The sequence below is a fragment of the Scyliorhinus torazame genome, chromosome 9 (assembly GCF_047496885.1).
Source record: "Scyliorhinus torazame isolate Kashiwa2021f chromosome 9, sScyTor2.1, whole genome shotgun sequence".
Lineage (NCBI taxonomy): Eukaryota > Metazoa > Chordata > Chondrichthyes > Carcharhiniformes > Scyliorhinidae > Scyliorhinus > Scyliorhinus torazame.
In genome coordinates, this window is record NC_092715.1 from 248,373,289 (window position 1) to 248,385,964 (window position 12,676).

At 48.2% G+C, this 12,676-nt stretch overlaps 1 protein-coding gene and 1 long non-coding RNA gene across 3 annotated transcripts in view; one reads left to right on the forward strand and one right to left on the reverse strand.

Moving 5' to 3' along the window:
• dnah6 (dynein, axonemal, heavy chain 6) overlaps window positions 1-12,676 on the forward strand; it is a 522,203-nt gene that overhangs the window by 64,049 nt on the left and 445,478 nt on the right. The window contains exon 4 of the mRNA XM_072517256.1: window positions 7,685-7,944. Coding sequence (XP_072373357.1) covers window positions 7,685-7,944 — 260 coding nt within the window. The remainder of the gene's footprint in view (window positions 1-7,684; window positions 7,945-12,676) is intronic.
• LOC140429809 (uncharacterized) overlaps window positions 1-12,676 on the reverse strand; it is an 85,715-nt gene that overhangs the window by 28,718 nt on the left and 44,321 nt on the right. The gene's annotated exons all lie outside the window — the stretch shown is intronic.

The following is a 12,676-nucleotide window of genomic DNA, read 5'->3' on the forward strand; positions in this document are numbered from 1 at the left end:
GGGTCATGATTTCAAGGTGAGAGGGGGAAAGTTTAAGGGAGATATGCGTGGAAAATGGTTTACGCAGAGGGTGGTGGGTGCCTGGAACGCCTTGCCAGCGGAGGTGGTAGAGGCGGGCACGATAGCATCATTTAAGATGCATCTAGACAGATATATGAATGGGCGGGGAACAGAGGTAAGTAGATCTTTGGAAAATAGAAGACAGGTTTAGATAAAGTATCTGGATCGGGGCAGGCTGGGAGGGCCGAAGACCCTGTTCCTGTGCTGTAATTTTCTTTGTTCTTTGTTCTCACACGCTTTCTCAGACTCACACGCACTTGGCGTTCACACATACGATTGTGTTCACACATACTCTTGCGCTCACACACAATCTCGCACTCACACACAATCTCGCGCTCACACACACTCTCGTGGTCACGCAAACTCTTGCGGTCACTCAAACTCTCGCGCTCACACACACTTTCGCGCTCGCACACACTTTCGTACTCATACACACTCTCGTGCTCGCACACACTCATGCTCACATACATTCTCATGCTCACAAACATTCTCGCGCTCACAGACTCTTGCTCACACACACTCACCCATGCACACACTCTTGCTCAAGCACCCACACACTCACTCACACGCACACTCTTTCTCTCACATGCACACTCTTTTGCTCACACGCATACACTTACTCTTGCTCACACACTTTCTCTGGCTCGCACACACGCACTCGCTCGCACACACAAATACACACTTGCTCGCATACACACACTCAATCATACACACTCACTTTCACTCATACTTTCTGTCGCTCACACACACACACATGTTCGCGCACCCACGCGCTCGCTCATCCACACTCTCGCTCATGCATAGGCTCGCTCATCCTCACGCTCACTCATCCACACGCTCGCTCATCCACACGCTCACTCATCCACAGGCTTGCGCACCCACACGCTCGTTCATCCAGACGCTTGCTCACCCACACACTTGCTCATCCACACATGTGCTCACACGCTCACAAATACTCTCGTGCTCACACACTCACGCTCACACACACTCGCGCTCATACACACTCTCGCGCTTGCACATACTCTCGCGCTCGCACACTCTCATGCTCACACACTCTCGCGCTCGCACACATCGCGCTATCACACATTCTCTCATGCTCACGCTCATGCTCTCTCGCATACTGACGCTCTCTCACGCACTCATTCCCTCTTTCTCATGCTCTCCCTTGCACGCTGATGCTCTCCCTCGCATGCTCATGCTCTCACTTGTGCTCTCACGCTCTTCCTTGCGCGCTCACGCTCTCTTGCATACTCTCACGCTCCAGCGCACGCACTCTCTCTCTTGCGCTCACGGGCACGCACTCACACCTCACTCTCCCTCTCTTTATATCTTTCGCTCTCTCATTCGCATACCCACTGTCATGATATTCAGGTAGACATCATGGTACAAACATACATACATACTGATGGACAGATCAACGGACCAATCAACACACACACAACACCACAGCCAATCACAGGCAAGAGCATACACAGTACAAAACAGGCAACATGACACTTCCCGGGCATTCCAGCAGGAGACAGCTCAGGGCTCAGAGCTCACAGCAAGCCACTCAGACATCCACCATGTGCTGAGTGCCACTCCAAGATAGTATTAGGAATAGGTCCACAGATTCTAGGGTTATGATCGAACCTCAGTAACCAGTTTACCACTGTAAATAAATGTTAGCAATAAAACTGAGTTGTACCATTCGCAACCGTGTTGGTTCGTCTGTGTAGCAGAGTACCCAACACATCATAGTACCAGGAGTAACTGTGGGACCTACATACGGATCCTCCGGAATCTGCCATCCTGCGCCATGGACACCATCAGCACACCGCAGCCACTACAAGTCGCTGGAAACCTTGGCGTCAATTGGAAGCTGTTCAAACAGCGCTTCCAGCTCTTCCTGGAAGCCAACGACAAGGAGAGCGCTTCGGACACCAGAAAGATCGCCATCCTCCTCTCCACGGCAGGTCAACACGCCATCCATGTCTACAACTCCCTGGTGTTCGCGGAAGGTGAGGACAAGACCAAGTACAAGACGGTCCTTCTCAAACTCGACCAACACTTCCACGTCGAGGTCAACGAGAGTTTCGAGAGGTATCTCTTCCAGCAGCGCCTGCAGGGTAAGGATGAGCCCTTTCAATGCTTCCTTACGCATCTCCGTATCCTCGCGCAGTACTGAGGTTACAACACCACCTCCGATTCAATGATTCGGGACCAGATCGTTTTTGGGGTCACCTCGGGCACCCTACGCCAGCAGCTCTTAAAAATTAAAGGCCTCACCCTAGCCTCCGCAATCGAAGCCTGTGTCCTGCATGAAAACGCGACTAGCCGCCACTCCCAATTTCAAGCGGCCGAATCGGCGCGGCAGGGGTCCTACGCAGCCGGATCGGCGAGGCTTCCGTGTTGCGGTCATTGATGGGAACCGGATGTCTCCAGCCAGGGCCCACCAGCCGTTGCAAGTGAACACTGTCAATCCGGGTGATGAATGGTGTGCCACCCTAACGGTCAACCGATCACCGATAACATTCCGTCTGGACACTGGCGCCTCCGCCAACCTCATAGCATGGTCAGCCTTCTACGCCATGAAGGTCAGACCACCAATTCGGCCATCCCGTTGCAAGATGGTCGACTACAATGGAAACGTTATCCCGGCTATGGGATCCTGCGAGCTCCAGGTGACACACAACACACACACGGCCACACTCTCATTCGAAATAGTCGGATCATCAAAGGACTCACTGCTAGGCGCACAGGCATGCAAGGTTCTCCACCTCGTGCAACAAGTCCACGCTCTGTCTCCAGAAGGCACATCTGACTTCCCGGGTGCAGAATTCAGGGCACAGCTCCAATCGCTCCTCGCCCACAACCAGGAGGCATTCGAGGGCATGGGAACACTGCCCTACACCTACAGAATTTGGCTCAAACCGGACGCCATCCTGGTCATTCACGCACCTCGCAGGGTCCCAGCGCCACTCAAAGACCGCCTCAAGCAGCAGCTGCAGGATCTCCAGGACCAAGGGGTGCTATCCCGGGTCACGGAGCCCACGCCATGGGTCAGCTCCATGGTGTGTGTTAAGAAGCCCTCCGGAGTGCTCCGGATCTGCATTGATCCAAAAGACCTCAACAACAACATAATGAGGGAACACTACCCCATACCCAAACGGGAAGAGATCACGAGCGAAATGGCCCGGGCTAAAATCTTTACAAAACTGGATGCCTCGAAGGGTTTTTGGCAGATCCAACTGGATCAGTCCAGCCGAAAGCTGTGCACCTTCATCACCCCTTTCGGCAGGTTCTGCTATAACTGAATGCCATTTGGCATCATCTCGGCATCCGAGGTCTTTCACAGAATCATGGAGCAGATGATGGAGGGCATCAAAGGGGTGCGCATCTACATGGACGATGTCATCATCTGGTCCACCACACCACAGGAGCACATCAATCGTCTCCAACGCGTCTTTGCGCGCATACGGGAAAACGGCCTGCGCCTCAACCGACCCAAGTGTTCTTTCGGCCAAACCGAGCTGAAGTTCCTGGGGGACCACATTTCCCAGTCAGGAGTCCGTCCGGGTGCATACAAGGTGAGCGCCATTACAGCCATGCCGCAGCTAGCAGACAAGAAAGCAGTGCTACGCTTCTTAGGCATGGTGAACTTCCTGGGGAAGTTCATTCCCAACATTGCCTCCCACACGACAGCTCTGCGCCACCTCGGCAAGAAGTCCACGGAGTTCCAGTGTCTGCCCACACACCAGAAGGAATGGGAGGAGCTCAAAATTAAGCTCACCACAGCCCCAGTATTGGCGTTTTTCGACACATCTCGTGACACTAAAATTTTGACTGATGCCAGCCAGTCCGGCAATGGGGCGGTACTCCTACAGCGGGATGACACTGCATCATGGGCCCCGGTCGCCTTTGCCTTGCGGGCCATGACCCCCACAGAACAGCGCTACGCGCAGATCGAAAAGGAGTGCCTGGGTTTGCTGACCGGCATAGACAAGTTCCATGACTACGTGTATGGTCTCCCCCAGTTTACCGTTGAAACTGACCATTGCCCCTGGTCAGCATCATAAATAAGGACCTGAACGAGATGACCCCTCGCCTCCAACGCATCCTACTGAAACTCAGGAGGTATGACTTCCAACTGGTCTACACCCCGGGAAAGAACCTTATCATTGCGGATGCCCTATCCAGAGCAGTGAGCACACCGCCCGATTCGGAGGGGTTCGTCTGTCAGGTCGAAGCGCAGGTGGCCTTCACATCGGCAAATCTGACGACTCCAGTCTGGCCCGTATTCGCCGGGAGACTGCGGCTGACCCCCTTCTACAACGGGTGTTGCGCCAAATGACAGGAGGGTAGCTCAAAGGACAGTGCCTGCAGTTCTACAATGTCCGAGACGACTTGGCCGTCATTGATGGTGTCCTCCTAAAGCTGGACCAGATTGTGATTCCGCACAGCATGCACAAGCTGGTCCTCGACCAACTACACGAAGGCCATCTGGGGGTCGAGAAGTGCAGATGGAGTGCCCAATGGCAGTATACTGGCCGGGCATCAGTGATGACATTGCCAATATGGTGCTCAACTGCCTCACCTGCCAAAGGTTTCAACCGGCGCAACCTCCTGAGACGCTTCAGCCCCATGAGCTGGTGACGTCCCCCTGGGCGAAGGTGGGTGTGGACCTTTTTCACGCGCTTGGCAGGGACTATGTAATCGTCATTGATTACTTTTCAAACTATCCAGAGGTCATATGCCTGCACGATTTGACATCCTCCGCTGTCATAAGGGCCTGCAAAGACGCCTTCGCTCGCCACGGCATTCCGATTACTGTCATGTTGGAAAATGGGCCCTGTTTTGCCAGCCAGGAATGCTCGTCCTTTGCTGCTTCGTATGGCTTCACACACGTGACGTCCAGCCCTCTGCATCCCCAGTCCAATGGAAAGGCGGAGAAGGGCGTTCACATCGTCAAGCGGCTCCTCTGCAAGGCTGCTGCTGCCGGATCGGATTTCTGCCTAGCCATGCTGGCCTATCGCTTGGCCCCACTAGCCACTGGCCTCTCACCAGCCCAGCTGTTGATGGGTCGCGCCCTCAGGACCACTGTGCCACCATTCTGGTACCCACAACCAACCATGCTCCGGTACTACACAGAATGCAACAGCAGCGCGTTCGCCAGAAGAAGGCATATGACACACGGGCAACTGATCTTCCCGCCCTGGCGCCTGGAGACTACGTCTGCATCCACCTACCAGAAGGTGGCTGGTCAGCACCTGCCGAAGTTCTCCGACGCGTGGCTCCCCGCTAGTTTCTGGTTCACATGCCTGATGGATCCATTCGTAGGTGCAATCGGCAGGCTCTTCGCCTACTTCCATGCTCGCAATGGGAACTTACACCGGCACCGCGCCCTCCTGTTGTTCCTGATATCGACTTTGTGGAGCTTCCTGCCACCATGCCCCTTCCGTCGTCACCCGTGGCCAGGCCCATTCCTCAGCCGGTGCATCCAGACCCACCCTTGAGGCGGTCAACCCAAATTCGTCGCCCACCTACTAGACTGGACTTCTGAGCCTGTTTGTACATTGAACTCATAATACCACTGTTGATATGTTTCTGTTCTTCCTTGTCGTTACAGGAGTTCGTTTTGTCGTTCAACATTTCCCCGTTCTTTGTTTATGGTACAGCCTCGTTGTTATGTCGCACTCGACATCGCCCCTTGTGTATAGTTTAGCCCCATGTACATGCTGTAGATATTGCACACACACACATTCAGCTGCACTCAGTACACATCTCTATTTATAACCACATAGGCACATGTTCTTGTAAAAAAGGCAGGATGTCATGATATTCAGGTAAACATCATGGTACAAACATACATACATACTGATGGACAGATCAACGGACCAATCAACACACACACAACACCACAGCCAATCATAGGCAAGAGCATACACAGTACAAAACAGGGAACACGACCCTTCCCGGGCATTCCAGCAGGAGACAGCTCAGGGCACAGAGCTCACAGCAAGCCACTCAGACATCCACCATGTGCTGAGTGCCACTCCAAGATAGTATTAGGAATAGGTCCACAGATTCTAGGGTTATGATCGAACCTCAGTAACCAGTTTTCCACTGTAAATAAATGTCAGTAATAAAACTGAGTTGTACCATTCGCAACCGTGTTGGTTCGTCTGTGTAGCAGAGTACCCAACACAGCACCCACCAGCAGCTTCTCCCACCCACCCAGCAGCCACTTTCCCCATGCTGGGCAGTCACTCAGTGCTGACGATCTCCAAATTCCCCTGCTCAACAGACACTGTCTCCACCCGGTAGCCACTCTCATCTTGCCTGGCACCCACTTAGCCTGTGCCTCGCAACCACATTCCTTTTGCCCGGCACGCACAGCTACCCTGCCCTGCTGCTACTCTGCAAATATCCGGCCGGCTCCCCCGCCCCCAGGGCCTGACAGCCACCCCCTCCACCGCCTGGCAGCCATTTACCCACCTCCTGCCCTGCTGCCATCCTACCGGCAGACAATGTTCCCCCCCCCCCCCCTCTCCCCAACTTCGGCAGCCACTTACTGCCTCGCTTACCCGCCCGGCTGCCACTATCCCTCCCCGGGCTGGCAGCTGCTCAACCCAGCCCGACCCCGGGCTGGCAGCCGCTAGCCCCGGCCTGGCCCCAGGATGGAAACCGCTCGCCCTGGGCCCGGCCTGGGGCCAGTGGCCGTTCTGACTCTTTCCCCTCTCCAAAAAACCGGCAGCTGCCATTGAGCGACATTTTTAGGCCTCAAGCTGAAGAATGCTGCCCGTACAATCAGAGAGTGGTTCTCCCCCACATTTGCTGCTGATTGGTTCACTACTAATCCAAGCAATAGAACGCATGGGTGAGAAATGGCCTGTGATTGGAGGGGCAGTTATTTTGAAGCATCTCAGAATTCACTTTCTGACTTTTTCAACATTGTGTCTGCAGGCTCGATAGAGTGGCCTGGCATGCTGGATAGTGGCCCACGTGTTGGACGAGGCCTGAACTAGAACCAGAACCTTTATCCTTTTTATTCTATTTTGATTTGGGCTAGCGGTGAATGCAGATTATGCAATTAAATAACCTGATTCCATCCACATTATCTGTGTTTCTCAGCATTTCACCTGAGGAAGGAGCAGCACTCTGAAAGCTAGTGACATCGAAACAAACCTGTTGGACTTTAACCTGGTGTTGTAAGACTTCGTACTGTCAGCATTTAAAGGCCTTGATCACATTCCTCATACCATATCTTTTCTGCACAAAGAGCTAAAGATCCTGACGAACATTGAGCCCTGAGCACAAGAGTTTACCTTGCTGCTGTCCTTTAAATCCCCTCCAGTGATGGAAGGTGAGCTACATGGATCTGCCCTTAATATGACCCTGTTGGCAATCTGAACAAGGACGAATTATTTCAATTTGTAGTGAGGCTCTCACAAAATGCATCCAAAGATCTTTGGCTTCAATAAAAATGTAACCAAACTTCTAATTTTGGAAGTGATTTGCTCTTTTGTAAACCATATCAATTTGAGGATGGCCTAAAAATACAGAATGAGATTAATGTATTTATATTCAGCTTGCTGTTGTATGTAACTATTTTAATTTTAACCACATTATTTACATTGCACAGATTGACCTGGATACATGTATGTTGCCACCTGCACGACAAGTGAAACAACGCAGTATTGCCCTGTGTCGGACAAGTTCCTGCATGAAAATGATATTGCCTCCAGAACTGACGTATAGTTCAACGGAAGATGTCATCCGCGAAAACATTGAAGATCCTTTAAAAATTATTTCAATCATTCGGAAGAACAAACATCTGGGATTTTTGTACATGAACTATCGTGCTCCCAAGTATTCCATTAAATATGATTTTTATAACTTGAGGTACACTTTCATTTTTAACATTGATGGTTCTTATGTATATTTTTAGTAGCTAAATATATCTATAATAAAAACGGTAACCGCTGGATAAACTCATCGGGTTTGACAGCATCTGTGGAGCGAGGAACAGAGTTAACATTTCAAGTCCATATGACTTCTTCAGAGCTGTAGAAAGGTCAAATGGACTTGGAATCTTAACTCTGTTTCTCCCTCCACAGATGCTGCCAGACCTGCTGAGTTTATCCAGCATTTTCTGTTTTTATTTCAGATTTCCAGCATCTGCAGAATTTTGCTTTTCTGTAAATCTATCTATATTTTGATGTGACTGTATGCAAAAATAGTGGGTGCGAGCTGTTTGCACAATCTTTCCAATTTTGAACAAATGTCCAGAATCTTCACTTTGCAGCATTGTCCTTTTTTGAATTGGAAGATGAGAGTTGCAGTCCCTGGATAAGGATAGGAGCATATCATCCACATTGATGCTTCAGTGCAAACTTAGACGAATACTGTATTGATGAGGCTCTCTTTTTGTTTGGATAAGACATGAGATTGGAAACAGCCTTCTTTTGCACTTGAAGTCCCACTCAGCATAATGTGATGAATGACTCGTAAATCCAATTTCAGGTGCTGTGGGTCGATGGAAGGAATATGGAAAACTGTGCTGAATGGGACTGCCTTCTGTTCTTCAAAATTGTGGTTATGGAATGGGATCTTTTACATCCACCTAAACAGGCAATCGGGCCTCAGTTTCACCTTCCCAACTGAAAATTGTGCTAATATGGCACTCCATCAGTTTTGTACTCAACTGTCAGCTGAGATTATGTGCCCAAGACCTGGACTGGGGCTTGAGCACACAATGTTTAAATGCCTTTAGACATTTTTGAGAGATTGAATAAGGAAATGCGTACCTCTTCTTTTTTTCCATCATAATCGCATGACAATTCTGCATGTGTCACTTTCTAGCAGTTAATTAATTACATGACCAATCTGACTGTTTCTTGTTTGAGTGATAGTGCACCGGGTCGGAACAAATAAAAGCTGGCACGATCAGGGCAGGGGAGCGTAAAAGGCTAACAGTTGTGGTTTTGAGATGTGTGTTATGATGTGACATCAACAGTTATGTGCTAGAAACTTGGTAGAGAAGATGGAATAATCTGCATTTGTACACAAGAAGTACCTAGAAGCTTATCATGTATGTAGTGTAAATAAAGTAGTTTTGAAGAAACCTACCTGAGTCAGAGCTAAGTCACTCATGAGTAGAGAGAAACCTTCATAATGCTGATTAGGTCACAAATTACCCAAAAGAGAGCCACAAAACATGGTAGCAGCGTCGGTGACACCTATCTAAAAATGATTTGGTGTTGTCAATAGAAGACTCACGAGAGAAAGACTTCTTCAAAGGAAGAATCAGGAGACTTACATTGATGAGTGGCACAGCAAGACTTAGTTTCAAGTGCCTGTTCAGAAACCTTGAAGGTCCTCAGACAGACCAGTCTTGGGAATTGTGGGGAGAACAAAAAACATTCTCTGAGGTATTGAGCATCATCAGGTTTGCACACAAATTGCAGAAGCACCAGGTTAGTTAATTCCTCTATACAGTAGGGTCTTTTGCCGATGATGCACTCCTGAGACAGGGATAGAAGACCCTTGACCAATGTTGAAACCATCCTAAAAGTATTCGATGCACATTTGAATCCAAAGTGAAACCTCATAATCGGAGCGAGTGTGATTAAATCAGAGAATCCAAAAGCCAGGGGATTCCTTTAGATTGTTTCTTACAGACTCTGTCTATGCTAGCCAATTGTTGCAGGTATGATGCATTGAATGGTGAACTTATTTGCAATTGCATTGTCGTCGGAGTCCGCGATCATCAAACTTGGAGAGAAAAATAAGGCTATAATCTATAAAAATGCCAAAGCTTTGGACGAGTCTGTCAGGTGGGTAGGCCCGAAGGCGGCATATGCACCGACTCAAAAATCTTCCCAAATGGCCGAAGGGCCAGAAGCCCTACAGCAGCCATCTTGAAATGTTTATGCTACAGTGCTAAAAAGCAGTACAGAAGTCAAGATTAGCCAGCAAGGGATTCAGAATGTTTCCAATGTGTAAAGGCAGGACACTTCAAGCAGTTCCGTAAGTCTAAAAAAAATAATTTAAAGGAAGAAAGCAAGCAAATGTCTACGAAATGCAGACAATTCAAGAAATTGGCAATAAGGAAGGCAATGAGATTCCAGATTTCCTAGCAGAAGTAAAAAGTCACGAACAAGAACTTTGGTCAGTTATGTTGGAAGTTAAAGACTTTAACCTAACTTCAAACTTGACACTGGAGACCGCATTACAATACTGGCTGATCATTTGCAATGGCTCGAAGTAGTAAACATACAACAATTGGGCATTAAATTGCAAAGTCCAGGTGGTACAGACCTTTAAGTAAAAGATCAAGTAATTGCTACACTTTCGCCACAAGGGGTGAGAGGTTACAGATACCCTTTATATTCTGCAAAATCTAAGCATTTCTTCACTAAAAAGAAATGCATGTATACAACTAGGATTCTGAAAAATATGGATGAAGTCCTATAAGACAACAGGACAGATTTCTGCAAAGAATTCCCACAGCTCTTCTAGGGGCTTCATAAATTCAAGCATGAATATCACATTACATTGCTTCAAGATGCTATGTGTGTATGTCTATACACTCCCAGTAGGGTGCCACACCCATTGCTGGCAAAAGTTAAAGAAGTGCTTGACAGAATGTTCAATAGAGATGTCATATCACCTGCAAAGGAACTAAACAGATTGTATTTGGGGCTTGTGACAGTTCCCGAGCTCAGGCTTTCGTAGACCTCATGTAATTAAAAAAATCAGAGAGAAATCCATCTTGTGTGCAACGAGATCTGGGTGCCCTCGTACATTAGTCCCTGAAGGTAAGCATGCAGGTGCAGCAGACGGTAAAGAAGGCAAACGGTATGTTGGTCTTCATAGTGAGGGGATTAGAGTACAGGAGCAGGAATGCTTTGCTGCAATTATACAGGGCCTTGGTGAGACCACACCTAGAGTATTGGGTGTAGTTTTGGCCTCCTGCGAAAGGATGTTCTTGCTATAGGGGAAGTCAGTGAAGGTTTACCAGACTGATTTGTGGGATGGCTGGACCTGTGTATGAGGAGAGATTGAGTTGGTTAGGATTATATTCTCTGGTGTTTAGAAAAATGAGGTGGGATTTCATAGTAACCTATACAATTTTAACAGGACTGGACAGAGTAGCTGCAAGAAGGATGTTCCAAATGGTGGGAGTGTCCATAATCAGGGGTCACAGTCTGAGGATACGAGGTAGATTTAGGACAGAGATGAGGAGGAATTTTTTCGGTCAGAGAGTGGTGAGCCTGTTAAACCCGTTACCACAGAAATTAATGGAGACCAAAAAATTGTGTGTTTTCAAGGAGTTAGATATAGCTTTTGGGGCAAAAGAATCGAAGGATATGGGGGAAAGTGGGGACAGGTTACTGAATTGGAAGATCTCAGCCATGACCATAATGAATAGCGGAGCAGTCCCAAATGTTTCTCTTATGCCCTCAGTGTATGACAGCTTGGCAAAATTTGCGAACAGCTTCAAGTTCACTAAACTCAACGCTAATAGCAGATTTTGGTAAAGGTATCTCTGCCAGGCTGTTTGCAACATTTATTACCCATTTCGACAATTCTGTTTGAACTGCCTTCTCGTCGGGATATCCTCAGCTCTGGAGATATTCGTGCGAACCATGTGAAATATTCTGGAAGGACCACGGGGAGTGATTTATCAGATGGATGACATGCTTATCCATGGAGTCACAAAAAAGGAACAAGACCGCAGAGTATGTGAAGTTCTGGAAGCGTTGCAAATGGCAGGTCTCACCTTAAACAACAAATGTGAACCTGCAAAAATTATCATTAAATTCTTCAGACACACCATACAACGAACGAGCAGAATGTTGGACCCTCAAAAAGCGAATGCCATCAATGACTTTCCACAGCCAAAGTGGGTTACTGATGTCCGACAATTCCTCAGAATGGTCAATCAGTTTGATAAATTCATTGTGGAATTAGCTACAATTACTGAACCTTTGGGAGACCTATTACGAAAAGGCCAACATTGGTTTTGGGGGATTGGCAGACCAATACATTTCAGAGAATAAAGGGAAGACTCATGTCTTCAGACCTGTTGGTGCGTTATAATCCCAGATGAGGAGCCAATGGATGTGGTATATCTGGATTTCCAGAAAACTTTTGACAAGGTGCCAAACAAAAGGTTGCTGCATAAGATAAAAATGCAAGGCGTTAAGGGTAAAGTAGTAGCATGGATAGAGGATTGGTTAATTAATAGAAAGCAAAGAGTGGGGATTAATGGGTGTTTCTCTGGTTGACAATCAGTAGCTAGTGGTGTCCCTCAGGGATTAGTGTTGAGTCCACAATTGTTCATAATTTACATAGATGATTTGGAGTTGGGGATCAAGTGCAATGTGTCCAAATTTGCAGACGACACTAAGATGAGTGGTAAAGCAAAAAGTGCAGAGGATACTGGAAGTCTGCAGAGGGATTTGGATAGTTTAAGTGAATGGGCTAGGGTCTGGCAGATGGAATATAATGTTGACAAATGTGAGGTCATCCATTTTGGTAGGAATAACAGCAAAAGGGATTATTATTTAAATGATAAAATACTAAAATATGCTGCTGTGCAGAGGGACCTGGGTGTCCTAGTGCATGA